Consider the following 27,141-nt stretch of genomic DNA (forward strand, 5'->3'; position numbering starts at 1 on the left):
CCGCCCGGCCCAGGTGGAGGCGGCGACGGCGAGTGGCGGCCGGTGCCGGCGGGACTCAGGAGCGGGACTCCTGGAACCGGGGTTGGGGTTCGGGGCTGTGGCCGTGCCGAGGTGAGCGGGGCCGAGGGTGGGAGCGGGGCGGGGGGTGCCGGTACCTCCGCGCTGCTTCGCCGCCGCCTGGTTTGTCGCTGCTTTGTGACCGGCCGCGTCCCGACAGCTTCCTCCTCCGCCCCGTGCCTCCCGCCCGGCCCGTTGCCGGCTGCGGGCGCTGAGCACCTGCCCCTGCCCCCGGGGCCTTTGCGGGCGGCACGGAGACCCCTGCCCCGGCTGCAGCGGTGCTCCTCACCCCCCTTGGTGCCTCTAGGGCGAGCAGCCCGGACGAATTCGTGGGGGGACCTTCCTCTTCCTCCTCTTCCTCCTGGGGTGCAAGTGGGTGCATGTCCCAGCAGGATGACCCAACCGCGCAGAAGGGAAACTGTGGGTCGGGAGAGGGGGGCCCTGCCCACTCCTGTGCCTTCTCCCCTTGTCCAGTCTGGGGTGGAAAGCCCTAACCCACTTTCTGAAGCCGATGGGCTGATAGCAAGCAGGCGTGTGGTTTTGTACCGGTGGGTTTTCCCCGTGCCAGGCTAGTGGGGCTGGCAGAGCCCTTCAGAAGTGGCAGCAACCTCGAAGCCAGGTATGAGGGCAGGTGAGGGTGCCTGCATCCCTGCCCGCTCCAGCTCTATCCAAGCCGAGCATCCTCCTCCCGCTGGCCGCCTGCCGACGCCGGGGCTTTGTTGTTGTTGCTGGTTTGAGGTTTGGTTTAAAGGCTTGCACGTGGTGCCTGAAGTGGTGGATGCTGCCACCAGCCCTCTGCAAGCAAACAAAGCCCTTCCAGAGCAGGAGGGTCCAGGCGTCCTGCATCCGTCCCTGCATCCTGAGATGCTGGGCATGGATGTTTTAGCCAGCTGGGGTTCATGCTGCTGGTGCTCAACAGTTTTGGAGCAGAGGGGTGGGGCTGAGCTTCATCCCAGTCCTGCCCTGCCTTGCTGCCAGTCAGCGGGACCAGGCTGTCCCTCCGGGCTTTCCCACAGCCAGCTCACGGTGCCCACGGCGCTCTGAGCTAGCTCCCCGTGCCCAGGCTCTGTCGGGGAAAGGGGACCCGGGAGGCTAGGTTGTTGCCACTGTGTCCCTGCGGCAAGAGGAAGTGCCTGCCCTCCTCCCCAGCCTGGCGTCATCCTTCCCGCCGAGAGGCCATGGGGAGCTGGGACATTGTCCTGCCTGTGTGCACCAGGTCCCGGAGGGGTCAGTCCTGGGGATTTCCAGAGTGAGCACACCCTGTCCCGGTACCGGGGCTGTCCTGAGTGGAGAAATGCCGCTTGGCTCTGCTCACTCCATTGTGCCTTCTGAAGGAGTGTCCTTTGGCTCCTGCCTGTTTCCCAAGTGGGAACTAACCAGCTTGGGAATGTCCCACCTCTGAAACAAGCTGGAAGGTTCAACTGCAGCCGTGCCTGCCTGGGAGAAACCAGAGCTGCCTCAGCCTGCTCTGGCACTAGTGGTTTCACAAGTGTTTCCCTGGGCTCCCCACCTGCCTTGCCTGGGCTCTGCCCTTCCGAGCTCCTTTGCAGTTAGCAGGGTGATCAACACCTATTGTTGGTTGGCCCTCTGGAGGGTGGCCTTTGTCTGGTTCGCTCCTGCTTGCTGCTAAGTGGGTGACCAAAGCAAGCCTCAGCAGCCCTGCTGCACCAGCACCGCTGCAGCTGCGCTGGAAACTGCACCTGCAGGTGCTGCGAGCCCCGGGGTGGGAAAGGGTAAACCACAGTTTGGGGGCAGTGGGGTTTGGTGCTGAGACAGCCACCCCAGTACAGATTCTGCAAGATGAAGCTGAGCCTGGTGTTGCTCTCAGCTGCACGTGTGAGTGCTTGGTGGAGCGTGGATGCTGGCAGGAGGAACAATAGATGCCAGCAGATGCTGGGAGAGCAGCTTGGGGAATGGGGATGTGGAGTGTGGGGCTGCGAATCTGGTCTGGCTGGGTCACAGAATTACAGAGTGGGAGGGTTGGAAGGGACCTCTGGAGATGATCTAGTCCAACCCCACTGCCAAAGCAGGTTCTCCTAGGGCAGGCCACACATGAACGTATCCAGGCAGGTTTTGAACCTCTCCAGAGAAGGAGACTCCATGCTGCTTTGTGAGGCTGTGCTCCCTGGGATGCACTGGGGGAGATGGGGAGTTAAGGCAGTGGTTGGTTGCACTGAGCTGAAAGACAAGCACATGGCTGTCTTCTGGGTCTGAGTTTTGTTTACTTCTCCTAACTGTTTCAGTGGAGCAGAGCAAATACATCCCTACTCTTCTTCTTGGGATGAGCTGGTGGTCAAACCAGGGCTCATGGCCAAAAACGTGAGAGACAGGTGATCGAAAGCCAGCCAGTGAGGGGGTTGTGAGGAGAGTGGGAGCCCTGGTCCCATTGTCCTAAGGCATTTGTGCCAGTGTGTCACACTCTGCAGGGACAAGACTTGGCCTTCTCCTGCTGTTACTTGCCTGTTTTATGGGCAGCCCTGTCTGGGAGCTGCCCAGGTGAGCATGGGGCTCCCAAGACTTTGCCACCTTTCCCACAGTCATTTGGAGCTCTGCAGGGTCCTGAGCCCTGAGAAGTGATCATGGGCTTGGTGCTGGCAGGTGCTCTGCACCAAAGGAGTCAGTCAGTGGAGGCTGAAAACTAATTGTTGCAATCGGTGTGAGCCCACAAGTGATGGGACCATAAAGTCTAATTACCACTGGTTCCTGCTGGGCCAGGAGATGTCTGGTACTGTGATGAGCCCCAGCAGGACTGGTATGATCCCTTTTAATTACAAGGATCCAGGAGATGTGGTTGTTTGGGAGCATGTGATGCTTTGGATTATGATAGACCCAGAGAGGATGCCTTGCAGTAGCCCCACATGTTGGCTGGCTCCAGAACTAGCCCTGCCCTCTGCTTGGCTCCCACATGGGACTCCTGTGTCCCCCTTGTCCTTGGAGACCTGCATCCCAAGGGCTGGCATCATGGGGTGCTGGTCACAGTAGCTGAGGATGAGGCAGAGGCAACCCTCAAATAACTGTTTTGGGAGGGCAGAGGAGCATCCTGCACTCGCCGTGGAACTCAAATCCTCATGGGGTTTGCATGTGAGGGCTTCTCCTCCCCAGTAACTTTAATGAGCTCCTTACAGTTACCCAGATGGAAGCCCTTACCAACTGCCCAAGGAAGGGAGCAGCTCCCTGCCTGCCAGGGCAGTGGGAGGCAGTGAGTCTCATTGTATCACAGTGCCTCAGCTTCCTCTCCTCTGAAGTGCTACAAAGGAGTCAGAAAGCGTGAAGGTCTGTGGCCATACCCCAAGGTGGGGGAGTGTGGGTGCAAATGACTCACTCCATGCCTGTGGTGCTAGGGGCTGTAGCAGGGCAGGGGGCAGGGAGGGAGCAGGGCAGTGCCCAGCAATGCTCCTCAACCTTTTCCCAGGCTGCTGCTGTCAGATGGGAGGGAGAAATCTGCCGGTGCAGGGGTGACGTGGTCTCCATCCTGGATGTCCAGCTGTGCAGTGACCAGTCACTCCTTGATGGGATGCTCCTGCCCTCTGCTCCCATCCTGGGGCTGACTCTTTGTAGTTATCTGGGCTGATGGACTTGCTCATGGCAGGAGAGATGTGGCTGGTTCCCTCTGAGATGGTTAATGTGCCTCTGCCCCTCCCGTGCCACTGGGCTGCTGCTGGCATTGTGGAGCTGCCTTCGCTTCCCAAGCATCACGTGGCAGCTTGTGCCTTGGATTTGCCCTGGTTATCCCTGTAATTCTCCAGCCTGCAGGAATGCCAGGGCAGGGCTGGGAGTGACCTCCTACATGTGAGCCCAAAGGCTGGATGCCATGCCCTAGGGCAGCCAGGGCAAACCCCTGAGGCTCTGTATTGCTGTGTCCTGCCCCTGTCCTCAGCTCCTCCATGGCCTGAGCAGGGAAGTCCTGCCAGGACTGGCACCACACTGCTGGCAGAAGGCTCTTCCATGGGTGAAGTTGGCTTATGCACGTGGTGGCTCAAGCCAGGTCGAGCACTGCTGGGGAAGACTTAAAAATGGCTCCTTAAAGCCCAGCACCTGCAGCCAGCTGTGTGGCTTCCCTGTGGGTGCAGCCCCCCTGGGTTGGGATAGTGGGCAGGAGGATGGGGAAGACCCCACCACCAGCTCTTGGCAGCCAAGAGGCTGCAAAGAGTGTTGCTGGCAAGGGTCCACAGTGAGGCTGTGGTACAGGAAGAGCATCACATGGTTTCCACAGGCAGCAGTGAATGTAGGGTTCCTCATGCTGGATGTGTGCTGTGTTGGATGGGGATGAGCTGCTCCCAGTTGGGCCTTTCTTGACAGGGTATGGACCTGGGTGCTTCTGGTCTGGTGGCAATTGGGAGCAAAGCAAATGAGGCTGAGGACTGGGTCCTGTTCAGTTACTATGCAGAGGAGTGGGACCAGCCTGGGGGCCAAGGGAGCAGTGAAGCTGAATGGGATGTCCAAGGGGCAGCTCCCAGCCTCCTGCCAGCAGAGGTGACACCTTCATCTATAAAGGGACACCCTAAGGTCCTTGTTCCCTCTTTTTGAGGCTATTTGCCCCAGGGAAGGTTTGAAGGAGGCTGCTGCTGTCCATCTGGGCCTCTCCTTTTGCAGGGCGGACAGCAGGGTGAGCAACCATGTTGTGAGTGCCTTGAAATGGGCTTGCTGAGATAAGGAGCCTGTCCCCAGAGATAGCCTCAGCTGAGGGGGCCCAGGGCTCATCTTCTGCCTGGGATGAGCTCAATTCATGTGCAGAGCTGAGCACTACCTCCTGCTGCTGCAGCCCTCGTGCTGGAGGGATGCTCAGAGCTCCTGGCAAGGGGACCTTTTCTCTAATCTGGGCTGTTTCATCCCAGCCTGGTGCTCTCTGAAACAGGCAGCATGGGACTGGGGAAGTCTGCAAGTCCAGCCTGAGCCCTTACACCAAGAGCTGCTGTCAGAATGAGTTTTGCAGAAGAACTGGAGGAAGAAATGACCCCCTCCACCCCCACTGTCCTCTTGCAGAGGGAAGTGAGAATTAACTCAGTATTGACCTGTGGCGTGGGGATTGCAGACAGGCTGACCTCCTTGGCTTGGGTAAACAGCAACCTGGGACCCCTCCAAAAGGCATAGCCAGGGTCAAAGCACTCAAACCATGGTGCCCATGCACCCCATGCTTAAGCCAAGATAAGAAGGAGTCAGAGCAGCTCTGAGTAATGACTCAGTTCTCAGATAAAACCAAGTTAAATCAGTCGTGGTGGCCTGGGGAATCTGTGTGGCGCCCGGAAAAGAGCTTCCCTTGGGTCTGCAGCGTGCTGCAGCCCTGCCTGGGCTGCTGCTGGGGAGCAGATGACCCCCTCCCCCACAGTGTCTTACTGGTGGAGCTGCCCTCACTTCCCTCACTGCTAGCAGAGATTTTGCCCTTTGCTCTTTCCAAAACCGTCAGAGTGGCTCAAAGCCTCCACGTGCTTGGTCCCCACTTGGCGTGGGCTCAAGCCCAAGGATTAGGTTGGTGGACTGGGGGTCCTCCTGTGCAGCCATGGACCCCACTAGCTGCACCCACTGCCCTGGCCAGTGCATCTCCTCTGCAGGAAGCAGGGGGTGGCTTTGTGCAGTGCCACATGCTTGAGGTTCTCTGGTGGGGGTGTGTGGATAGACTAGATAGAAGGAAGAGGTTTTCTACACTGAGGGTGGAGAGACCCTGGCCCAGGTTGCCCAGAGGTAGATGCCCCATCCCTGGAACCATTCCAGGCCAGGCTGTTTGTGGCCCTGAGCAACCTGCTCTAGTTGCAGGGGGGGTTGGACTAGATGACTTTGAAAGATGCCTTCCAACCCAAACCATTCTGTGATTCTATGACCCCATGGAGCCCCTGGGAAAGGGGAGTGGGGAGGGTGGTCAGTGGTGCAGAGGGAACCTGGCTCCCTGGAGCTTGCCACCCATCCCAGCAGGTCTGGGAATCACAGAAACATTCAGGTTGGAACAGACCCTCAGGATCACCAAGTCCAACCCAGAACCCTACTCTGCAAAGTTCACCCCTAAACCATATCCCCAAGCACCACGTTCAAATCGCCTTTAAACACATCCAGGGTTGGGGACTCAACCACTGGGCAGCACATTCCAGTGCCTGAAGCCCATTCCAGTGCCTGGCACTTGCTCTGCCGGGACTGTGAGGGTGTCGTGCTGGTAAAAGTTAACGAGGCTGGGAAACAGTGGAGGAATTCCTCCGTGTGGCTCTTTCCACCCGCTCCCAGCTCTTGCAGGCGAACCCTTCCCAATCCGTGCGGACCCCAGCAGCATCCCCCGGGGCTGCCGGAGGGACTGGAGCCGCGCAGGCTGCCGGTGATCGAACCCTGGCACATGGCTGCCTGGTGCAGCGGTGCGGGCAGCCGCACACCCTCCCCTGGCCCCCCTGCCCTCCCTCCCCTCCCCTCGGCGGGCAGGGCTCTGCCCTTATCAGCAGCACCCAGCGTGCCCCCCCCCCGCCGGCCAGCACCGCTCTATCTCCCCAGCAGCTTTGCTTCCTTCCAGGGTGTGCCGTGAGCTCCAGGCTTGCCCAGGCTGAGCAAACCTGCTGCAGAGTTGCCCAATCAATGTCCTGCCTGCCCTGGAAACCAGGAGAGGGTTTCCTGAGGGCAGCGAGCTGTGTGCTGGCTGCCTGCACACCTGGGGACTGGCCAGGTCCTTGTCACCCACTCAGCATCTGTATCCCCATCTTGCTACCCCAGCAGCCGGGCTGGAGAGCAGGATTAAAGGAGGTTGAGGTGCTGGAGGGTGTCTAGAGAAGGGCAGCAAGGCTGGTGAAGAGCACAGGTCCTGTGAGGAGCAGCTGAGGGAGCTGGGGTTGTCTAGCCTGCAGAAAAGGAGGCTAAGGAGAGACCTCACTCTCTACACCTCCCTGACAAGAGGCTGGAGCCAGCTGGGAGTCAGTCTCCTCTCCCCAGTTAACAAGCAGTAGGGCAAGAGGAAATGGCCTCAAGTTGCAGCAGGGGAGGTTTAGGTTGGACCTTAGGGAAAAATTTCTTCCCCAAAAGGCTGCCCAGGCCAGTGGTGGAGTCCCTGCCCGTGGGGGGATTTCAGAGCTGGGTAGATGTGGTGCTGAGGGACATGGCTTAGTGGTGACCTGGCAGCTCTGGTTTAACGATTGGACTGGATAGGTCTTAAAGGTCTCTTCCAGCCTATACAATTTGATGATTCTGCAGGTGTTCAGTGCTGACCATGTGCCTCAGTAATGCAGGAGAGGCAGCGAGCAGCTTAAAATACTCCCTGAAACACAGCAGTGCTCTCTCGAGGCTCAGAGGGAGAAAACCTTGAGGGTTTGCTGACCAGCCCCTCTTGCAGTGGGGCTGGCACATGTAGGGAGAAGATGGAGCTACCTTCTCTGTGTTGGAAGGAGAAAACAAATCAGGCTGTGTGAAATGGCTGGGGGTGGGCTGGGGGTGGTTCTGTGCTTTGGTGTGGGGCTGTACAGGGGCATAAAGTCCCTTAGTGACAGAAGGGTTCCTGCAGTGGTGCCATACAGTGTATTTTGTCCCTTAAAGAGCAGCCTACGTGCACAAAGCACCAAAAATAAGCTGAGGTGGAGAGGAGGGAGGCAGCAGCCAGAGCCTGGCTGCTCCTCAGCTTGGGGGTCACTGCTGTCCCGGTCTCCCCATTTCAGCAGGTCCGTGAGGGTCTGAGGCACGCACAGGTCTGGGCTTCCTGAGAAGGAAGAAAAAGATGAAGACATTTAGATCCCCATGCCAGAAGTTTTCTGTGCTTTTGCTTTTTTCCAGTCTCATTTCAAGAGCTGTTTGTGCTGGGCTGCTTCTCTCCGGCCTGAAACCTGAGACTCTGAAAAGCTGTTTGAAAGGAAGCAGAAGCGGGGACGGCGCTGGGCGGCTGCTCGGGGCGCTCTCCTGGGGTGTGAGGCTGCAGGGGCTCAGTGCTCCGCAGCATTGGACTCGTTGGCACCCCTATCCCAGCCTCTTAATAACTGGGAGCACTTTTTAACGAGGCTCCAGCCTTGAGAGGTCTTTAACTTGCTCGTGAATCATTTATGGGCATGCAGCAGCGGCTCCTCTGCCTAATGGAGCCCTGGCTGCCAGCAGTGCTGGTGGCCGCGGGGGCTTTTGGGGGCTCCCTGCCATCACTGACCCCTTTCTCACCCCTACAGAGATGGAGAGGGAAGAGCAGGGGCTTGGTGTGCTCAGGGTGGTGGGTGTGATGGGTGCTCAGGTGCTCACAGGGGTCCTTCTCCCGGCTCCACACCATCGGGTGGCTCAGAGCCACCTTCTCCTCCCAGCTTAATTGCTCCAGCCTGATGCACTTTTGCTCCAGCACTGGTAGTGTTGCCTCCCCCAGCGCCAACAGGCTCGGCAAGAGTGATCCTGATCCTTCTCTGAGCCTCCCTTCACCTGCTGTGCCCTGCATGCATCCCCTTCCACCAGAGCTGCTCTGCAGGGCTGTCTCTGGTGTCTCATGGTGCTTGTGCTTGGCTGTCCCCAGCTCTGCTCTGCAGGTTGCTGCTTGGCCTTGCTGATGGTCCTTTTCAGTTGCTCAGAGCATCCCAGCATGTCCCACAGCGAGGCCTTGGACAAGCCATGTCACTTTTTCCATCACTTTCCTCCTTGGGCGTGCTTCCTTGGGTCAGCATCTGGCATGATTCACCCCAGGGCTAGGAGCCAGCCCTGGTTGCCCTCCCTGTGTCTTGCCTGGTTGAAGACTCAAACCTGTTCCAGTTGCTCACCAGTGGCCACAACATACCTGCCTTCCTGGGAGGAGATGGAGGCTGCTCCCCTGCTGGAGTGAGGGTCACATCCCTTGCTGCTGGGTGTCAGGCTCTGGTGAGCTTCAGTAGATGGTTTTGAGAGGGAAGGTGGTGGTGGCAGGGGAGCTCTTCTTATTGTTGGTCACATCAGGTTTCTCCTTGCCACCCCTCTGCCTGTTTATTGCACTGCTGCAGGTGATGGCAGTGTCCCCAGTGCATTTTTCTCTCTCCCTGGAGATCTTTTCCAGACTGTAGTGACACTGCTTTCCAGGGACACTTCTACCAGCTGCAGGCACAGCTCCAACCAAGCTAAGGGTGTGCTGAGTGTCATGTCCCTTGTCCATCACCTTCCTGCTGCTGTCACCGCTTTGTCCCCACATAGAACATTCACATAGCCCTTCCCACCACACCAGCATGCTGCTCCTCACTTCTCTTTCCTGTCCCACCACCATATCCACCCTGAGTGCCTGGAGATGAGGCTGAAGCTCCCTGGGGACCAGGCTGTGCCCTGCAGATGGGGCAGTTGGTGCTGGTGCTGCTGGGCAGAGCGATGTTCTTGGTGGCATAGTCCTTTGTCCAGAGGCTAGAAGGGTGAAGGGGACCCAGGGAGGAAGAGGAGCTGAGAGGAGCTGACCTCAGAGGGCTGAGGTCATCATGGGCTTGCTGTGTGTGGAGGTGCCAGCTCACTCGCTTGTTCTCACGCTGAGAACGAGCTGAGCTCTGGTGCTGGGCGAGAGTGGTGCCAGCACTGGAGGGGTTGGGTGCCAGCACTGGAGGGGTTGGGTGCCAGCACCAAACACGTGGGGAGCTGGAAAACACCTTCCCAGCACCATCCCTGGGGGATTTCTATGGCTGGCATGAGGTAAAACCTTTTATGGGTCAGGATCCGTGCTCAGGGGTGGTTGTGCCACCAACCTATGTGGCCAAGGGGACTTCAGCCCCCAGAGGCTGCTCCCCTCCTCCTCCTCCTTCTCCTCCCCCTCCCTCCTCTCTCTCTCAGCGCCAAACATTGCGTTACCACACAAAGCTGTGGAAGCTGCTCCAGCTGCACCGTGTGACAGGGGTGGCAGGTGCCCACCATAGCAGGTGCCCACTGGGTCGTGCCAGCTCCCCTGGGAGCTGCATCGCCTCAGGGGAGGCCAGATCCATCCCTCCACCCACACTGCCTGGGGAACTGGTGGGGAATGGGACCAGGCTTTCAAGTGGGCTGCAGAGCTGCTTCCCCAGGAAGCATGGAGGCTCTTGCCAAGGGCTGCCTGGGCTGTGATGGGAGCAGTTCAGGGGAGGATTTTGAGCTAGGGGTGTAACAGTACGGCCATGCAAGAGCACCATATTCTCTTGCACCTCTAGACAGTTTGATTCCGATTTCTCTGCCTCTGGCTGGGTCAGACCCTACCCCGGGCTTGGAGGAGGATGAGGGTGTCCTGGGACTCGCTGTGACTCTGCTACATTCCCATCCCGGTCTCTCCAGAGCAGCTGGCATCTTGTGCTCATCACTGGCTGCCCAGGGACAAAAACAAACAGTGTCTCCAGCTCACCAGTGAGATGGAAAGTTTTGCTTAGTGGGGCTGGACCGCCTGGCTGGCGTTCTCCCAGCCCAGCAGCTCTTAAATACCTCAGCCAGGCACTGGCTTCCATGCCTGCTCTTCCTGCCTGGCTTCCCGAGAGCTCTGCCGGGCAGCAGCAGGTGAAAAGCCCCTGCCTGTCCCTCCAGAGCAAGGTGCATTGCTGCAAACAGTTCCTCCTCCTCCTGCTGCCCTGGGCCAGTGGCTCACCCGTGTCACTGATGTCCAGCCGCCAGCAGCCCGATCTCCATAGCCTGGGAAGCTGGTGAGCTTTGCTCTCCCTTCACCTGACATCTTCCTGTGTTTCCTCACCTGGTTTTTCATTCCATCCTCTCTCCCCAGCAGGAGGAGTTTGAAGCTTAGGCTCCAGGGCTCTTGTGCCTGAAGGACAGAGGAGGAAGAGGAAGGCCACCACTGGTGTTTGCTGTCAGGACATACTGCGTGGGATCCCTGCCACTCTTATGAGGTAGGGAGACCCTGTCAGAGACTGGCACTGGCTGAGACCTCAGGAGAGTTTTGGGGGCTGCTTGCTCCCAGTTTTGGTGTTTTAGGGCAGTGAGGGGTGAGGCAGCAGCTGAGCTTTGGGTGCTGCTTTGGTGCTTCAGGGGAGGGGGGACAGTCAAGGTGCTGGGATGCTGTCTGAGATCATAGTCTGCCTGCAGCAGCATCCTGCCTGGTCCTAGCACCATTTATGTGAGGGCTTCCTTGCACCCTCCTGTCCACATCCTGACCAAGAACTGATGTATTGCCAAGGCTGGAGCAGAGTGTGGTTAATTCAGGAATGAGGACCCTGCTGGTTCCCCTCTATGAGAGGGATCTCTGTGAAACGACCACTTGGGTTGCATTTGTTGTTCCCCCTGCCACATGCCTCCAGTGTCTCACCCCATCCCTGCTCTCTGGCTCCTCAACCAGTGCCACAGGAGGCAGCCCAGCTTGTCCTGGACTCTCTTGCCAACCCCTTCCACCTCCTTCCCCCAGGAACTGGTCCCACAGGGACCCCACACCCTTAAAGCCAGACTTTGCTTGCTGTGGGTCTGAGGAGAGGGTTGTGCTGGGGAAACTACCAAAGTGTGCCTCTGCCTGCTCTGGAACATGCTGCCAAGGTGGGAGACCCTGTTGCAGAGGGGGCCAGGGAGGTCCCAATTGCTCTTCTGACTGCTGGAGCACTCTTACCTGACCAGAGCAGAGTGGGGTATGAGGCCGTGCAGCTGGGCTGGTTACTGTGGTCCTGGGCAAAGAGAAGGGCCAGGCCATGTGCTGAGCTCTGCCCAGCACTGCTGAGCTCTGAGCTCAATGAGCAGCAGCAGGGGAGCCCCAGAGGGACACCTGGTCCCCACCCAGGGACTCTACTGTCCCCCTTGGATGGCAAGGGCCAGTTCCCAGCTCCCCTCGAGAGCAGGTTCCATGGGGATGCTGGTCCTTGTGGCCAGCCCACAGCAGAGCTTGGTGCTCTCTGCATGCAGTGAGTGCAGCAGGTGGCACCATCCCCATGGCCGTGGCTGTGCCAGGAGGAGGAGGAGGGATGCTCACAAGACCTGTGTGGGTCCCCTGGGCACTGGCATGTGGCTGGGGGGGACAACAAGAAGAGACTGAGCTTCCCTTTGAGATCCTTCACAGCCCCTAATAGGATCTGGGATTTGCTTCCTTGTGCTCGGATGGAATTACCTTTGCTTTGAGCTGCCAGGACCCCCAGGAGGGGATTGACCAAGGAATTATAACCACCTCTTGGCTGTTAAGCTTCCCCTTCCTTGCACAAGCTGCCAGGGAGGATTCCATCTCCCAGCCTGATGGCTGCAAGCACGTGCTGGAGGGGCACATCCCACATCTTCCCTCCCACGGGGAACCCCAGCACATGGCAGGCCCCAGCTCTGTGGCCAGTGGTGGCACAGGCTGCCCCAGCCCCTCTCACTGCAGCAGGAGCCTTTCCCCATGTGCAGGGTGGGCAGGTGATTTGTGTATTTTCAGGCTTTGCATGTCCCTTGCCTGGCTGTATCCTCTCCCTTCCCACCTGCATGGGCAAGGTGAGATCTTTGCACACTCCCCCCAGGTTGCCTGTGATCTCTCCTCAGCTTTCTTGCTGTGCCAAACCCAGGGGAGCACAGTGTCCCTGTGTCTTGAGAGCCACAGCTGTGTGCCATGAGCCTGGCCAGGGCTGGCAGGAATCCTCCTGTATCTCCCATACATGCTGAGCTGGTCAGGTACATCCTGACAGGGTCTGAAACCCAAGGGTCCCCAAGCCACTTGACAAGGATGCTTTGACCCTGTCCCTTCTGCTATCCCTTGCTCAGCTTCCAGCAGGTGAAGGGCTCATGCTGGTGGTCCGGGGGGACTGGGAGCAGGTGGGTGATGGAAGCCCTCCTGTCCACTCAAACTGGCAAAGGGGTGCAGGTCTTGGGGACACACCTTGATGCTGGCAAGGTCTCAGCTGTGTGGCCAGCAGCTCAGGGAGCTGCAGGTGGTGAGATCCCACCAGTGAGGCCTCATCTGTGACTAGCACCCCATGCACAAGCTCCTGAGGAGATATTTCTTCCTCTCTGGCTGACTCCTTGCACCCTCCCAGCCTGCCAGCCACCACCGGCCCAAGATGTCAGCCGGTGACAAGAATGGGGGCAGCCACTCCAGCAGCAGCCGCCTGCAGAGCAAGAAGCCGCCGAACCTCTCCATCGTCATCCCACCTCGGGAGGCAGAGGAGGAGGGCGCCCAGAAGGAGGTGAGTGATGGGAACCTGCATCCATCCCGCGCTGGCCTCGGGGAGCTGCCGTCCCCTGTGCCCTCTCCTCCCTAACGCCCTGCTCTGCCTTCCAGCCCTCCAGGGTCCCCATCTACCGCAAGAGCAAGAGCCTGCAGGAGCCCCGCTGGGAGCGGCGGCCTGGCTTCCGCCGGCAGACCTCCCTGTCCCAGAGCATCCGCAAGTGAGAGCTGCCAGCGGCCCTGGGGGTGGGCGGCGGCCGGGTCACCGCCACGGGGATCCCTTGGTGCCCGCTGGGGTGCTGTGGGTATGGGCAGAGGACTTGGGACTGAGATGGAAAGCTGGAACTTGGAAGGGAACACCGTGGAAGGTTTTGTGTGGATCTGCTCTGAGCCACTGGTGTCTGCCAGGGGAAGGTTATGGAATCACTAAATTGTTTTGGTCAGAGAAGACCTTTAAGATTGTGAAGCTCAGCCATGAGTCCTGCAGCAGGGCTGCTCAGTGCTAATTCACAGCATTGTTTTTTGTATGCTGGGGTTGTTTTTCTGCCCTGTTTATGTAGGACCTTCACAATCACCTTGAGCTGGATGTCTGCTGCAGTCCAGAGCTGATGCAGTGTCCTGTGCAAGGTGCAAGTCTCAGTGGAGTTACAGCTCCAGGGAGACCTAAAGGCCAGCAGCCCTCTGCAGCATCCTTTCCCCTGCTTCTTTCCTTCCTTTCTCCTGACCCATAGCCAGGTCAAAACCACCCTGCTGCAGGCTGAGCTGAGACACCCCAACCCAACCCATCTGCTGGAGGGGATGCCAGGGTGGGATGGCAGTACCTGGGGTGAAGGGGCCAGCTGGGTGCCAAGCTTGCCCATGGTGTGTGCAGGGGCACGGCGCAATGGTTCGGCATCAGCGGCGACTGGGAGGGGAAGCGGCAGCAGTGGCAGCGCAAGAGCCTGCAGCACTGCAGCCTGAGGTACGGGAAGCTGAAGCCTGCCTATCGCGACATGGAGCTGCCCAGCCAGGAGGTGCCCTCCTTCCAAGGCACCGAGTCACCCAAGCCCGCCAAGATGCCCAAGGTAGAGCTCGGGGCATGGGGTCCAGCTCCCAGCCTTGCTCTGGCAGCGCTGAGCCCTCTCTTGCCTCCTCCAGATCGTGGACCCGCTGGCCAGGGGCCGTCCCTTCCGCCACCCCGATGAGACCGACCGTCCCCACACCCCTCACCACGTCCTGCCCCCGCTCACCCCTGGCGTCGTCTCCTTGGCATCCTTCAACAGCATCCGCTCCGGCCACGGCCGCCTGCCGCGCAGGAAGAGGGAATCTGTCGCCCACATGAGCTTCAAGGCGGCTGCAGCCCTTCTCCGCGTGAGTTTTGGGGACCTGGGGGATCACAGAATCATAGAATCGTTAGGGCTGGAAGGGACCTCGAGGCTCAGCCAGTTCCAACCCCCCTGCCACGGGCAGGGACACCTCACACTACAGCAGGTTGCTCACAGCCACATCCAGCCTGGACGCAAAAACCTCCAGGGATGAGGCTTCCACCACCTCCCTGGGCAACCTGTGCCAGTCTCTCGCCACCCTCATGGGGAACAACTTCTTCCTAACATCCAATCTGAATTTACCCATTTCTGGTTTTGCTTCATTCCCCCCAGTCCTATCATTACCTGACACCCTAAAGAGTCCCTCCCCAGCCTTCTTGTTAGGCCCCCTTAAGATGCTGGCATTTTCTACCCAAGTCAGGTTTCAGCCCTGTCCCTCAGCCATCATCTCTGCCTCGTGGCTTTTTGCTTCTCCCAGAGCTCGCTCTGCCTCCAGGATGGGTTTGAGGTGGGAGGCTGGTGGTTTTTAACCCAAGTTCTGCTTAGAAAGAGAAGTTTGGCTGAAACTGAGCCACCAAAGTGGAACTACCTTGCATGACATCCCTAGAAAAAAACAGCTTCTGGGCTTCCTTATTGAGGAGTCGGGAGCCCTTCTGCCACGGTTAGTTTCTCCAGTGACTGTGCAGCCCCTGGGGAGCCCTGGGCAAGCCTCAGGGTCAGGTTTCTGGGAGCAGTACCAAACAGAGGATTTGGAGTTCACCTGTCATGGTGACTAACATGGTCATGGTCCAACGCTGGCTCTGAGGAGCTAAAGGCAGCATCTGCTGCCAGCTCCTGCTGCCTGCCCTTCCCAGGCAGCCTGTCGGGATGTCATGCTTGGCACTCTGCTCTGGGGAGGGAGGCCATGAGAAACCCTTATTGCTGCTAAAACTGGGGGGCTTCTGGTTGCTGACCCTCATTTGCCTCCCCTGCAAAAGGGACGCTCCGTCCTGGAGCCACTGGCTCCCAAGCAGAGGAGCAACAAGAGGAGCTTCTTGTTCCCCAGCTTCATGGATGAGGACATGGTGGATGCCGCTGATACCCTGGACTCTTCCTTCTTCAGCAAGGCAAGTGCTGTTCCATGCCAGGGAGGGGTCCTGGTGCCTCTGCACAGGGGCTGGATGCAGAGCAGAGCTCTGGCAGGGACCCTCATGCCAGTGCTTCACCCTGCCCTACGAGCAGGGACATCAGTGGCCACTGTGCCCAGTGCTGTGGAGCCCCCTCCTAGTCTTGGTGATGCTCCTTAGGGGTGGCAGTGAGTGTCGCCACCATTGTGTGCACACTTCACACCCTGTGGCGTGCAGTGCAGGGTGTCAGTGGGGATTCCCCCTCCCTTGACTCTGGAGCCAGGATGCCCTGGTGATGGGCACACTCAAGCAGGAGGTGGTTTCTCACTCATCACACACATCCTGGAGGTCTCCATTCTCCTTCCAGATGGACATGCATGACGAAACATACTCCATGCCCGATGACGTCTTTGAGTCGCCGCCCCTGTCAGCCACGTACCTCCGCATGCACCCAGTGGGGGATGATGCCAGGGTGTCCCCCGAGGTGGAGCAGCCCACCCCGTGAGTACCAGCTCTCAGTGAATGCTGCCCCCAGGGTTACCCAGGTCCCCTGCTGCAGTCAGGACAGTGTCCCCACTCATCCGTGCTGTGTGGCACTGGGTACTTCCGGCTCACTCCTCAAGAGGTGCCTCTAACCCTCATTCCACCACCCTCTGGCTCTCTGCAGCTGTCAGGTGTAGCCGTGGGGTTGTATGTGGTGGCATTTCTCCACTGGCCCCTGTCAGCAGACATGGTGGTTTCATAGGATCACAGGATGTTAGGGGTTGGAAGGGCACCTCTGGAGCTCATTGAGTCCAACCCCACTGCCAGAGCAGGACAGCAGAATCCAGCACAGGTCGCACAGGAACGCATCCAGACGGGTCTTGAAAGTCTCCAGAGAAGGAGACACCACAACCTCTCTGGGCAGTGCTCTGTGACCCTCAGAGAGAAGTTCCTCCTTGCATTGAGGTGGAACCTCCTGTGCTGTCTCTGCAGGCAGGAGGGTGTCCGGCTGCCGGCGACCTGCAGCGGCACGGCGCCGCGGCGCGGCCGGCGCATCGCCTCCAAGGTCAAGCACTTTGCCTTCGACCGCAAGAAACGCTACTACGGGCTGGGGGTGGTGGGCAAGTGGCTGAACAGGACCTACCGCCGCAGCCTCAGCAGCATCGTGCAGTCCCAGCTGGAGATGACCGACAGCCACCGGTGAGGGGGGGACCCCTGGGACGGCCACAGAGCCCCCTGAGGCTTCCCCAGGTGTATTTGGGATGTGTGTGTGTCCCTCGATGCTTGGGGGCCTGCAGAGGGTCCCTTTGCCCAGCCGTCCTTGAGCTGCTCCAGCCTGGGGTCCTTTCCTCCCCAGGCCATATTTCACCTACTGGATCACCTTTGTGCACATCCTCATCACCTTGCTGGTCATCGGCACCTACGGCATCGCTCCCATCGGCTTCGCCCAGCACGTGACGACAGAGTTAGTAAGTCCCCAGAATTCCACAGAATTTCAGGGGCTGGAAGGGACCTCGAGAGAACATCCAGTCCAACCCCCCTGCCAGAGCAGGATCACCCACACCAGATCACGCAGGAACACTTCCAGGCAGGTTTTAAATATCACCAGAGAGGGAGACTCCACAACCCCCCTGGGCAGCCTGCTCCAGTGTTCCATCATCCTCACAGGGAAACAATTCTTCCTCCTGTTTCCATGGAGCTTCCTATGCCTCAGCTTCCACCACTGCCCCTTGTGCTGTCATTGGGCACCGCCGAGCAGAGCCTGGCTCCAGCCCCTCGGGACTCACCCTTTACATACTTGTAAACATTGATGAGGTCACCTCTCAGTCTCGTCTTCTCTAAGCTAAGTTTGAGAGCTACCAGCCAGGACTGTCCCCTGTCAGCTCTTCAGTGACGTGTCTGGCTCTGAAATGGCAACCAGCTGCTTGAGGAAAAGCCAGGCTGGTGTCGTGGGTGGTGCCTTCAACACTTTGGAGGGGTGATGCTCCCTCTGGGCTTAATCCTGGGAACCTGCAGCTGGCTGTGCTGCTTCCTCAGCACACAGGCTGGAGAGAAGAGCAGGCATCCACCTTCCTAGAGGGACATGGCCACCAGTGTCCCATGCTGTTGTGGTCCCTCCTTAGGGCTGGGAGCATCTTGGGGTGCTGCTGGCTCGTGATGTGGGAGAAGCTCCATTAAGTGGCTGGGGCAGGAGGTCCATGGCATGATGCAGTGCCGTGGGTGCTGGGGGCAGAGCTGCTCTCCCTCCCACGTTGCTGATGGGATCCCTGTGGCCAAGGGGTCTGCTTAGGCCTCCATTAATGGAAGGAGAGAGAGCTGCACCCTCAGTCCTGGTCCATTTGGTGGAAGGTGACCCCATCCTGGCTCTGTAGGTGCTGAGGAACAAGGGTGTCTACGAGAGCGTCAAGTACATCCAGCAGGAAAACTTCTGGATTGGGCCCAGCTCGGTAAGGGCTCTGCCATCACAACCCCTTGCCCAACACTCTGCCCTCCACTGCCCTCTACTTCTGTCTTGACTGAGGAGGCTCCTGGGGGTGCTCCCAGGGGGAGAGCTCAACCCTTTGTCCCAGCCTGCTACCCCACAGCCCTCAGTGGCCCCATCCCTCTGGGCTCTGCCTCTGCCTCCACCCCAGGCTGGAGACTCAGCAGCACTTCCCAGAGCTGCATCCCATCACAGTGGGATGGTCAGAAGAAACCCTGTCCCCTTCCCATCCACCTTCCCCACACTGGGGTAAGAGAGACTTGAGGCTGTCACCTGTGGGGACCCTGTGGCCCTGCTGAACTCTCCCTGGGGGCAGCTGGAGGGCGGGGAGGTATGGGGTGACAAGGCAGGGGAGGGCACACAGCATCCCCTGGACTGACCTCTCCCTGTCAGATCGACCTGATTCACCTGGGAGCCAAGTTCTCCCCCTGCATCCGGAAGGACCGGCAGGTGGAGCGGCTGATCCAGCGGGAACGGGACCGGGAGCGCGGCTCCGGCTGCTGCGTCCAGAACGACAACTCCGGCTGCATCCAGACCCTGCCGCAGGACTGCTCGGTGCGCGCTGCCGCCGCCGCGAGCGCTGGGCTCGCCGGGGAGAAGGGGAGCCCATCGCTGCCCTCGGCAGCACCAGGGCGGGGTGCGTGCAGGGCCGGAGCTGTGCGCTCACTGCTAGCATCCTCCTCTGCCTCTTTGTCCTCCCCAGGAGACTCTGGCGACGTTCATCAAGTGGCCAGGCACCAACGCACCAGCCATGGACTCGGGGGAGAAGAGGACATCAGGGGCTGTGTGTCACCAGGACCCCAGGTAGGAGACACAGGTTGCCCAGGGAGGTGATGGAAACCCCATCCCTGGAGGTTTTTAAGGCCAGGCTGGGTGTGGCTGTGAGCAACCTGATCTAGTGTGAGGTGTCCCTGCCCATGGCAGGGGGGGTGGAACTGGATGCATCCTTGAGGTCCCTTCCAACCCTGACAGTTCTATGATTCTGTGACAGCTGGGGCCTGGTTCTGGATACAGGCACTGTGGTCACCCAACTGTATGGGACGTGGTGGAAGTGCTTTCTGAGGCTATTTCCAGATTGGACACCTGGAATTCTCTTGTTCAAGGGGCTGGGGGCTCTTAAACACCACAGGAGGGTGATAAGAGGGAAACAGTGGGGAACTGAAGTGGGGTTTGTCCTGAATGCAGACAGCAATGGGTGAGCTGGAGACACAGCTGAGGAGTGCTGTTGTCTGGCACTGGTCCCCACCCACCCTGCTCCACTGAAGTGGGTGATGCTGCAAGGGGGCATTGATGGGGTTGTCAGAGAGAGTGAGTGCTGTGGGGTTCAGCTGTGATGTTGCAGGACATTGTTGTAGGGATTGTAGGGGTCTTGCAGGACACCAGGCTGTATGATCCCTCCCTAGCCAGGGGAAGGGCCAGATCTTGGGGCTGACCCCAAGTGGGGTTACTAGTTTGGAAGGAGGCATGTGCTGAGTGAGACCTGTCCTGACTCCCCACTCACATCCCTCTGACAGAACCTGTGAGGAACCAGCATCCAACCCACCTCATGTGTGGCCAGACGACATCACCAAGTGGCCGGTAGGAGCCTGGCACCATCACAATCTGGGTGGCTCCATGGGAAGCACAACAGGCAGGGGGCGGCGGGGAGAGCCTGGGGCTGGACCCTGATCTAGCTCTTCTCTCTCCTGCTTGTAGATTTGCACCTATGAGACCAAAACCAACCACACAGGCTTTGCCCACCTGGACTGCCAGATCAAGGGCAGGCCCTGCTGCATTGGCACTAAGGGCAGGTGGGTCACAGCGATGGAGGCACCTAGCCTGGGCTTGACTTGACTCTCTTGAGCTGTGTCTGGAGCTGAGCCAGCGGGGAGAGAGTGGTTACAGTGCCTTGGCTGGGGGTGAAACGTGGAGGCTGAGGGGGAGCAGAGGGGGATGCTTGGGGGAGCAGGGAGTGAGCCCTGCCCCAAGCAAGCCCTCTGCCTGCCCTCTGCCCAGCTGTGAGATCACCACGCGGGAGTACTGCGAGTTCATGCACGGCTACTTCCACGAGGAGGCCACGCTCTGCTCACAGGTGGGCAGGGCTGGGGGCCTGGGACACGATGCCAGCAGCTGGGTCACACCTTGTCCTGCTGATGTCAAAGGGTTTCATAGTATCCTGGGATGGGTGTGAGCAGGGAGGATGCATAGTGTGGGATAAGAGGAAATGGCTTCAAGTTGTGCCAGGGGAGGTTTAGGTTGGATATGAGGAAAAAGTTTTATATTGGAACAGGCTGCCCAGGGAGGTGATGGAATCACCATCTCTGGAGATGTTCAAGTAAACATGTGGACACGGCGCCTGGGGACATGGTTTAATGGCCATGGTGGTGTTGGGTTGATGGCTGGACTTCATCTTAGGGGTCATTTCCAACCAAAACGATTCTATGAGGCTATGCTGCCTGCCTTGGTGCTGTGGGGCAAGGGGAAATGCAGGGCTCAAGCCAGTCTCCCCTGGGCAGAAGCAGTGTCCTTGGGAAAGGCACTTCCTGGGCAGGAAAATGACCCTTCAGCACGTCTTGGGGATGCTCAGTCACTACATCCCCAGGACCAGACAGTGTGGATGCCACACACAAACCCAGTGTCCCCTCCACAACTGACACGTAGCATCTCCAGCCATGTGTCCCTGTGACCCATCTTTTGCTCTCTGTGGTTCTGGGGTGTGGGCTGAGCCCTGTTTACCCCCCTGCCTCCCCCACCTTTGTAGGTGCACTGCCTGGACGAGGTCTGTGGCCTCCTGCCTTTCCTCAACCCGGAGGTCCCTGACCAGTTCTACCGCCTGTGGCTGTCCCTGTTCCTGCACGCTGGGTGAGCTGTGGGGATGGGGGCCTGAGAGTCCATTGGGATGGTCTCTGATCCATAAGATAGGAGGGGAGGACCCCTCCAGACTACAGCAGCACATGGTGGAGGGTGTTCAGGGAGGTGTCTCGTGCCCAGGGCAGTGGGTGGGAGGACTGGGCAGGGGCTCTGTCTGGGCAGGGGTCTCTAATGCAGGGTCTCTCCCCCCAGCATCATCCACTGCCTGGTGTCAGTGACTTTCCAGATGACAGTGCTGAGGGACCTGGAAAAGCTGGCAGGCTGGCATCGCATCTCCATCATTTTTATCCTCAGTGGCATCACGGGCAACCTGGCCAGTGCCATCTTCCTGCCATACCGGGCAGAGGTGAGGGCAGGGACTCTACCCATATCACCCCAGACCCCACCAGGGACCCAAGGACACCCCCACCTCGGCAGAGCTTTGGGTTGGGGGCTGCAGCAGAGAGCTCTCATCCCCTGGCAGGATTTGGCAGGGGTGCCTGTGGCAGGCTGGTGTCCCCATGGCAGGGGGTGATCCCTGCCCCATGTGTCGGGTTCGCACATGCCGTCGGGTCACGCGTCACCACGTGTCGCTGTGTGTGCAGGGTCCCCAGGCGGGCAGATGGCTAATCTGCTGGCAACGAAACCATGCCAGGCTTTAAATGAGATCACACCCAGAGCCCTAATCCCCTCAGGGCTGCGTCAGGACAGGGCCACAGGGGCTGTGACCTGGGAGGAGGTGATGCTGCCCGGCTGCTGAGTCATGGAAAGTACCACCTCTGCCCAAATGGCATCGGCATGCTCCCCTCCTCTTCCTCCCGTGCCAGAGCTCCCACCCCTGAGCCCTACACCAGTGTGACTGGTGACAAGGGCTGCAGGAGCCAAATGAGCGTTGCAAAGGAGGAGCTGGTCCCTGGGGACACAAGGGGACCAGGTGGGGTGACATGCACAGGGTCCAGCTGTGACATCACAGAATGTTAGGGGCTGAAAGGGACCTCAAGAGATCATCCAGTCCAACCCCCCTGCCGGAGCAGGATCACCCACACCAGATCACATAAGAACTCATCCAGGCAGGCCCTGAATATTTCCAGAGAGGGAGACTCCACAACCGCCCTGGGCAGCCTGCTCCAGTGTTCTGTCACCCTCACAGTGAAATAATTCTTCCTCCTGTTTCCATGGAGCTTCCTATGCCTCAACTTCCACCACTGCCTCTTGTGCTGCCATTGGGCATCGCCGAGCAGAGCCTGGCTCCAGCCTCTTGGCACTCACCCTTTACATATTTATAACCATGAATGAGGTCAGCTCTTAGTCTCCTCTTCTCCAAGCTGAAGAGCCCTCAGCCTGTCCTTGTAGGGAAGATGTTCCACTCCCTTCATCCTTTCCGTGGCTCCCCTCTCTCTGCAGGTGGGCCCTGCGGGATCCCAGTTTGGCTTGCTGGCCTGCCTCTTCGTGGAGCTCTTCCAGAGCTGGCAAGTGCTGGAGAAACCTTGGAAAGCCTTCCTCAACCTCTTCGGCATCGTCCTCTTCCTCTTCGTCTGCGGCCTCTTGCCGTGGATCGATAACATCGCTCACCTCTTCGGCTTCCTCAGCGGCCTCCTGCTCTCCTTCGCCTTCCTGCCCTACATCACCTTCGGCACGGTGGACAAGTACCGCAAGCGAGCCATGATCATCATCTCCTTGCTGGTCTTCCTGGGGCTCTTCGCCTCGCTGGTGGTCTGGCTCTACGTCTACCCCGTGAACTGGCGCTGGGTGGAGTACCTCACCTGCCTGCCCTTCACCAGCAAGTTCTGCGAGAAGTACGAGCTGGAGCAGGTCCTGCACTGACCCTGCCGGCGGGGACGGGGCTGGGAGAGGTGCCGGTGGTGACCCTGGGGCGGGTCTTCACCACTTCCCCCCAGGAGACGGTGGCTGCTCCGGGCACAGCTGCATCCTCGGGGCTGGGCGGGTTTGGGCTCACCCCTGTCGATCGTTGGGATGCGGTGGGGAGCAGGGCTGGAGCTACTCTGCCTTGCACCCCCGTGGGGCTGCCTCTTGGTGCTGAAAAGCCATAACCAGCCTGGGGACCGACCTCGGCTTCTGCCTGCCTGGAGCAAGGGCTGAGAGACTGGGACTTCTGTACGTCCACAGCCAGGCTGGGCTCCCAGCCCTGGGCCTCAAAAGCACCCGGGAATGAAGTGACCGAGGTCTTCTGCCTACCCTGGGCCCCATCCTGCCTCTGTGCCCCTGGGTGCTGCAGCTCATACTGTGAACACGACCCCCTTTTTTGCAGGGGCACTTGTTTTTATCCACAGCTCTTTGAACCAAGGGTTTCCCACACCTTGGGCTCCTCATGGCCTCTGCATAGCCCCAGGGCATTCAGAGCTGAGCTTCCAAGGTATTTTTTCAGTCCTTCTCTCACACCTGGTGTTTCCCCAAGGCCAGGGCTGGTGCTTCCTCACTTGGGTTCCTCACTGGATGCAGAGGCAGGACTTGGGGTACTGGGGGGCTGCTTTTTCTCTTATTTCAGTGAACTTCTCTTTTTGGAAGCAGAGAAGCAACACATGGAGTGTTTCTAGTATCACGTTGGGAGGCAAATGTAGAGGATAAACACCCCTGGCGGGGCTTGTGTGGCTGCTCCTGGAGCCCACAGACCCCTTTTCCTTCTGCCTTGTGTCCCTACTGTTACCCTTTGTCCTTTTTCAAAGCATAGACACCCAGGTAACCCCCACCCTGCCTCAAACGGTGCTGCCAGGCTGGGGCAGTCGCCATCCCCTGTCCCTGCCTGCCCCCAGCCCTCCTCCCCAGCATTTCCTCCTCCCTCCCACCGGCCATGCTGTGAAGGCAGGTCCTTCCTGGGGTCCAGGTGACTCCCCTGGGCTGGTTTGGAGCCAGACTGGTGCCAGGCTGTCTGTCCCTTGGTATGTGTTACCCTGGCAGTGGTGGGTCTCAGCCCTGTTAAATGGGGGAACGTGGGGATGTCCTGGGATGAGTATTCAAGGGCTGGGAGCTTGGCTCCCTCTATCCACAACCACTCTCCAGGTGACCCCAGGAGATCTGTGGCACCTGCCTCCCTGCTTGCATCTGTCCCTCCATGCTTCCCTCTGCCATGGGCCAGTTTTCAGCCCTGCTCTGTCCCTCTGGTGCTGCTCCAGCCAAAGACAGCCACTTCACCTCATTTTGTCTCTTTTTGATACTTTTTTTTAAAGCTGTGGGTTCCCCCCCCCTTAATAAATTTCTACCTGTATTTAATGAGATGCACAAAGCCTCTTCTGCCTTCCTGGGCCTAGGGACATGGCACATTTAGAGGGTTCTGGTTGTTTTGGTGTTGGTTGGTGTGGCTGGGAGCGCCTGGTGCCGATGTCCTGATGTGCAGGGCTGTAGTGTCCCCTAGCACTCCTCCATCTGTCCCCCCAGTGCCTCTCCCTGTGAGGGAGGCAGGGTTTGGAGCATCTCAAGCAGAAGCAGCAGCCAACTATCTGGAGCAAAAAGACCCACAGCACCTCCTGACCATGCCCAAGGTCAGTATCACCCTTGCCTCTATCCCACCCTTTATCAACTGACCCAGGGCTGGATTTGCCCTGTCTCCCCCAAAGCTGGGATGCTCCAAGGAGGGTTGACTCATGCTGACTGGTGCCCTTTCTCTGGCCACTGATGATCAGCGTGAGACAGGAACACACAGAGGCTGTACTAGAAACCATCATCAAGTCTTTATTTGCTGCTTCATAACAGCCTAAGGCATTTCCAGAGAGCTTGTCCTGGGCCAGTTGTGGGTGTTGTGTTGCAGGGGGGCCTTTGACCTCTCCCCTCCAGGAGGCTCTGCATTGTGCTGCTGGGGGTGGCCATGGACTTGGGGGTATGGTCCAGGGGGGGTCTGAAATGATGTCTGCAAGGCAGGGAAGTAGCTGCTGGTACCACTGGTCTGGGGGCTGTTCAAGGTTTGGCTGTGGCAGACTTTGCTCATGGTGGTGATGTTGGAGGTGGGAGAGGTACAAGTTATGTACAGCCTTTGGTGGGGGTCTCAGCAAAAGGTGGCTGTGGGTGCCCCTAATGCAGCAACCCCCCCGTGCAGCTGCTCCTAGGGCAGTGCCTTCCCTCCCAGGGTGGGCACACAACCCTGAGCCCACCCAGGCTTTGGCACAGCCCTGGTTAAAGCCAAGGCCAGGGTGGTGGGGGGTGGGGTCAGTGCTTCCAGTGGGGTCAGGCAGGAGATTTCTATCCCAGTCCCTGCAGGGCTGGGATGGGACCAGGCTGAGCTCCTGGCTGAAGGCAGATGTGGCAGAGGAGGAGCAGCTGTGGCCGGGGCCAGCCAGGGACGATGTGCAGCCGTGGTGGGGGTGGAGAGGGGTCATAGGCTCTTAGTCACCTCCCCAGCCCCTCTGCAGCCCCTCCTGAGCGGGGCTGGCGCGGAGGGCGCTCAGCAGCCGCTGTTCCTGCGCATGAAGGCGTGTCCCCTCACCGAGTGCTGCATCTCCACGAAGGCCATGCCCCCCACCGTCACCTGGCAGGGCCCCAGCGCCTCGAAGCCACACTTCTGGTAGAAGGGCACCAGGAACTCTTCGCACATGAGCAGGGCGCGGCGGGCGCAGGGCAGGCAGCGCAGGTACTGCAGGTACCTCCACATCAGGATGGAGCCCTTGCCCTGCTGCCGGAAGGTGCGGTGCACGGCCAGCACGTGGATGTGCACAGCCGTGCCCTGCGGCTTGTGCAGGGTCAGGGCCTCCTGCCAGGGGAGAGCAGGGGTTAGTGGCACCAGGAGGTCCCATCCTGTGTGTGTCTTGGTGGATCCCACCCCCCGCCAGTGAATCAAGGTCCACGCAGAATGTTAGGGGTTGGAAGAGACCTCTAAGAGATCGTTGATTCCGACCCCCCCTGCCAGAGCTGGATCACCTAGGGCACACAGGAAGGCATCTGGGTGGGTTTTGAAAGACTGCAGAGAAGGAGACTCCACAAGCTCTCTGGGCAGCCTACTCCAGGGCTCTGTCACCCTCACAGTAAAGAAGCTCCTCCTCCTGTTGAAGTGGAACCTTCTGTGTTCCAGTTTGTACCTGTCGTTCCTGGTCCTATAACTGGGCACCACTCCTTCATCCTGCCACCCACCCCTCAGGTATTTGTAGATGTTGATAAGATCCCCTCTCACCCTTCCCCTCTCAACACTAATCATCCTCCCCCAAAGGGAGGAGGGTCCTGGTGCTCTCTCTCTCTTCACTTCCCCCCATCATCCTTTGGCATTTTAAAATGATTGTGTGGTGGCATTATGTGGCATATGTTTTAACAGCACCAGTAAAATTAACGAATGAGGAAGTTCGTTTCCCCCAGAGCTGCCCTGGGGCTAGCAGGGTCTTGGGAAAAGGCTCAGCGAGTGGCTCCAGGAAGCTGCTCCTGCTCGCCAGGCTCTGGCAGTGCTGCTTCTAGTGCCTAAACTGGGAAGAGCAGGGTCTGGCTCTTACCTGCCTGAGCCTCTCCTGGTCCCAGAGGGAGCCGATGATGAAGGCCACCAGCCGCCCTTCCTCAAACCAGCCGAGGGAGAGCTCCGGGCACAGGTTCAGAAAGTGGCGGATCTCGTCCAGGTGCAGGGGACAGTCCCCAGAGACAGAGATAAAGGCTGGAGGGGGATGGTAGTGAGCTCAGCAAGGGGCACCACGCCACCCAGACCCAGAAAACCTCCTCAGCAGTGATGTAGGCAGAGAAAGCAGGATGGAAGGGGGAGAGATGGCACATGTTCTGCTGCCTGCCTGGGCTGAAGGAGCTCTAAGGGACAGGGGTGGCTCTAGGGAGCAGCTCTGCACCCCCAGAGACAGCCCATGGCCTGGTTCCCTGTTCTCATTGCTGATTCCAGGGCTACAGCAGCAGGTGCTAAGATGAACTCCCCCTTCTGGCATCTCCCTGGCTTTGCCCTTTGGAGAGGAGGGAGAAATACGGCGGTGAGTCTGGATGAGGGAGGCTGGGAAGTGGGAGTTGGGGTGGAAGGAAGGGGGGAAGTTGCTGGAAGTGCATCTCAAAGGGCCCCTGTGCAACAGAGCTGCTTCCACTCATCTTCTCCCTCTCCCACCCTACTCATTGGCTCTTACAGGGCAGCTGGGAAGAGCTGCTCCCTTCTCACCTTGTCCTGCTCTGAGATCACTCCAAGCTGCCTAGCCCAGTGGCTCCCTCCATCATCATCTATGAGGGCGTGCAGGGGGGGTTGCCACCACAGTGTGCCCCAAGGAGCAGATTAAAAGAGTAGGGCATCTTTGGCTGATACCACCAGGCAGGACGTCCCCGGGCAGCCTCTTACCTTCCCGCTCGATCTCGAAGACGCTGACGGCGTCCTCGGGGCTGAGGCAGCGGAACTCGCTGGCCGGCAGCGTGTGCCGGCGCTGGCCCCCGGGGGAGCTGCGGGGGGACCGCAGGTGAACAGGCTTCAGGAAAGGCAGCGCGCTGAGCACCGACATCCTTATCCTC

The 27,141-nt window shown here is 59.2% G+C and overlaps 2 protein-coding genes across 2 annotated transcripts; one reads left to right on the forward strand and one right to left on the reverse strand.

The window, feature by feature from the left end:
- The first annotated feature begins 3 nt into the window (after window positions 1-3).
- On the forward strand, window positions 4-22,579 carry RHBDF2 (rhomboid 5 homolog 2). Its single transcript, XM_054171043.1, has 19 exons — window positions 4-111; window positions 10,670-10,793; window positions 12,888-13,037; window positions 13,133-13,239; window positions 13,890-14,082; window positions 14,156-14,368; window positions 15,300-15,437; window positions 15,796-15,929; window positions 16,404-16,610; window positions 16,768-16,879; window positions 17,783-17,857; window positions 18,286-18,447; window positions 18,596-18,696; window positions 19,407-19,470; window positions 19,588-19,682; window positions 19,888-19,963; window positions 20,633-20,733; window positions 20,935-21,088; window positions 22,126-22,579. The coding sequence occupies exons 3-19, from the start codon at window positions 12,912-12,914 to the stop codon at window positions 22,543-22,545; spliced, it is 2,478 nt and encodes an 825-aa protein (XP_054027018.1). The 5' UTR covers window positions 4-111; window positions 10,670-10,793; window positions 12,888-12,911; the 3' UTR covers window positions 22,546-22,579.
- Window positions 22,580-25,005: 2,426 nt separating this feature from the next.
- On the reverse strand, window positions 25,006-27,141 carry AANAT (aralkylamine N-acetyltransferase). Its single transcript, XM_009898036.2, has 3 exons — window positions 26,975-27,141; window positions 26,148-26,302; window positions 25,006-25,420 (listed from the first exon to the last, which is right to left on the reverse strand). Exons 1-3 carry the CDS (start codon window positions 27,129-27,131, stop codon window positions 25,115-25,117), a joined length of 618 nt encoding a protein of 205 aa, XP_009896338.2. The 5' UTR covers window positions 27,132-27,141; the 3' UTR covers window positions 25,006-25,114.

The sequence above is a fragment of the Dryobates pubescens genome, chromosome 20, assembly GCF_014839835.1.
Source record: "Dryobates pubescens isolate bDryPub1 chromosome 20, bDryPub1.pri, whole genome shotgun sequence".
In the NCBI taxonomy this organism is placed as follows: domain Eukaryota; kingdom Metazoa; phylum Chordata; class Aves; order Piciformes; family Picidae; genus Dryobates; species Dryobates pubescens.